General features: G+C 49.2%; 1 protein-coding gene across 1 annotated transcript; it reads right to left on the reverse strand.

The window, feature by feature from the left end:
• Nucleotides 1-694: 694 nt before the first annotated feature.
• LOC103728542 (TRAF3-interacting protein 1-like) lies at nt 695-1,567 on the reverse strand. The gene is made up of 2 exons (XM_008826526.2): nt 1,397-1,567; nt 695-1,297 (listed from the first exon to the last, which is right to left on the reverse strand). The coding sequence occupies exons 1-2, from the start codon at nt 1,565-1,567 to the stop codon at nt 890-892; spliced, it is 579 nt and encodes a 192-aa protein (XP_008824748.2). The 3' UTR covers nt 695-889.
• Nucleotides 1,568-2,475: the final 908 nt, after the last annotated feature.

Consider the following 2,475-nt stretch of genomic DNA (forward strand, 5'->3'; position numbering starts at 1 on the left):
ATCTGAAGCCCTCTTCTGACCTCCACAGCACTGCACGACACAGGTGTACTCGCATACATGCAGGCAATACATTCATACACAAAATAAAAATAATACAATATTTTAAAAAGAAACATTAAGAGTCAGAGGAGTTTCCTGAAATTTGCCTGAAAATTTCACTGAACAGGAGTTACAGAAAACAGCAATCTTATTACATTTATGCCTAAAAAACTTTCAAAGTAGTTGCAATTGTTGCTAAACTCAGTCGGGTCCATGCTCCAAGGAGACCAGGCATGCAACCTACGTGGCCCGTAAATACAGCTGATGGTGCCAAGGCAGAGGTAATGCCAACTCTTCCCCCAACATGTGAAGACACAGGCAGAAGCACCTGTCAATCATCTGACAAGATGAGGGCGGGGCCAACCTGGGCAAGTCAGCTCAAGCTCCAGAACACTGCTTTCTCTACAGGCCCAACAGAGAACTGTTAAAACTCTGAGGACAACAGGCATTCAAACATCAGTATTTCCCTGGCTTCCTCCTCCAACCTGTCTCTTCACACTCCAAACAAAGAGGGCTCCTGAGCCACTATCAAGTGATCAACTCCGTGAAGTGACTCAAGATCTGAAAAGTCTATATCCTGTGCCTGGATGCTCAATGCACCATCCACAAATGTGTATTGTAAACCTCCTACAGCCAGACACTCTACTGGGCTGGGAATTCAACAGCTACCGAAAGTTATAGCCAGAGTGTGCTCTGTGGGTACGAAGTGGGGCCTGGCTGGAAGCTTATGGAAAAACACCTTGGCAAATGGCTGAAACTGCTGTTGAGGAATAAAAACATTTACAATTTTTAAAACTGGGCCAGCGAGACAGACTGCCAGGAAAAGCATCTGTCACACAAACACAACAACCTAAATTTGAACCCAGAACCCACGCAGAGGTGGGAAGAGCGGACTGCACACACGCACTGTGACACGCACACTCCCACATTTACACACACTTGTCCGTGCCTTTTTCTCCGGCTTGTCCGGCTCTCGCCTCTTCTCCCTGTTGCAGTCCCCAGCGTGCTCTCCACCTTTGGCTCTTCGCCGTTCCCGGTCCTTGTCCTTCCCCGCCTCTCGCTCGGCCTCCCGGTCCTTGTTACCTCGATCCCTGTCCCCGTCCTGCCTGGCCTTCGCCCGGACTCTCTCACGCTCTCCCTGTCTCCGGTCCCTGTCGCCCTCCCTGGCCTTCTCCTGGCTCTTCTCTCTCAGCTTGCTGTCTTCTTTCGGTTCCTCCTTCGGTCTCCGCTCTGAGCTCGCACCAGAGCTTCTTCTAACCTGAAAATACAGGCCACACGCACAGGCACATGGGCGCCCTTTCCCAGCCTTCCTGAAGCTGCAGACTCAGGACATCAAGGATGTGCAGCTTGCACTCACCTCCTGGCTTCTGGAGTATTCTTCCTTCATATTCTTACTGTCAGATTCAGACACCTTGGAGGTTCGAGGGGCCCTTCCTCTTGGATCCCCCTTCTCCCCAGCTAAAACTCTCTTCACCGCCTCCTCACTGGAAAGCTTGTTGGCCACGTGTTGGGAAAGGAAGTAACACATTGACAACCAGGTTAGCCGGGTAATAAACAGGAATGTGGCATTAGTTCAATAAACAGATTTTTCTATTATCAGTGAAGGGTATTTGAAGGGTACAAAAATCACAAGAAAACGTTACTGTGACAAAGCACCTCCTCTTGACAATCATTTCTAATTAATGATCAGCCTTAACAGCAGGATCTACCCAAGCTAATGATCCCTGCCATCACTCTACCCAGCTGTCCGTGTGGACATGTGTGTGGCTCTGGCGACCCACAGGGCACTACAAATGTCTTCAAACAGAATTGCAGGATCTAATCACCATGCGTCTATTATTCGTACAGCTACTACAAAAGAAATAAAACGAAAATGATAAGTGTTGATGAGGAAGACATGGAGGCCTGTGAATGCTGGAGGATGTGCAGAGGGCGCATGTGTGGACGCCGAGGCCGTTCTGGTTGGTTTTCATCATCAACTTGACACAACCTAGAGCCATTTGGAAAAGAACTTCAACCCAAGAACTGCCTTGATGATACTGGCCTGAAGCCATGTCTGGGAGGAACTGTCTTGATTGGTGATTGAGGGCCCAGCCCACTGTAGGCAGGCAGCACCATCCCTAGGAAGGTGGGCCTGGGCTGTATAAGAAAGCCAGCAGAAGGACCAGCAAGCAGCACTCCTTCATGGTCTGGGCTTCCGTTCCTGCTTGAGTTCCTGCCCTGACTTCCCTGTGATGGCCCCTGACCTGGAATTCAAGCTAAAATAAGCCCTGTCCTCCCCAGGCTGCCTCTGGTCTTGGTGTTTATCACAGAAACAGAAAAGAAACTAGAACCTCGGATCCTCAGAGTGTTACAGAATTATCAACATAACCCAGCAAATTTCCTCCTGGGTTTACATCCAAAAAAAATGAAAACTGCTGGGCATGGTGGCACACA

The sequence above is a fragment of the Nannospalax galili genome, unplaced genomic scaffold (genome assembly GCF_000622305.1).
Source record: "Nannospalax galili isolate Female #2095 unplaced genomic scaffold, S.galili_v1.0 C49635561, whole genome shotgun sequence".
Taxonomy (NCBI): domain Eukaryota; kingdom Metazoa; phylum Chordata; class Mammalia; order Rodentia; family Spalacidae; genus Nannospalax; species Nannospalax galili.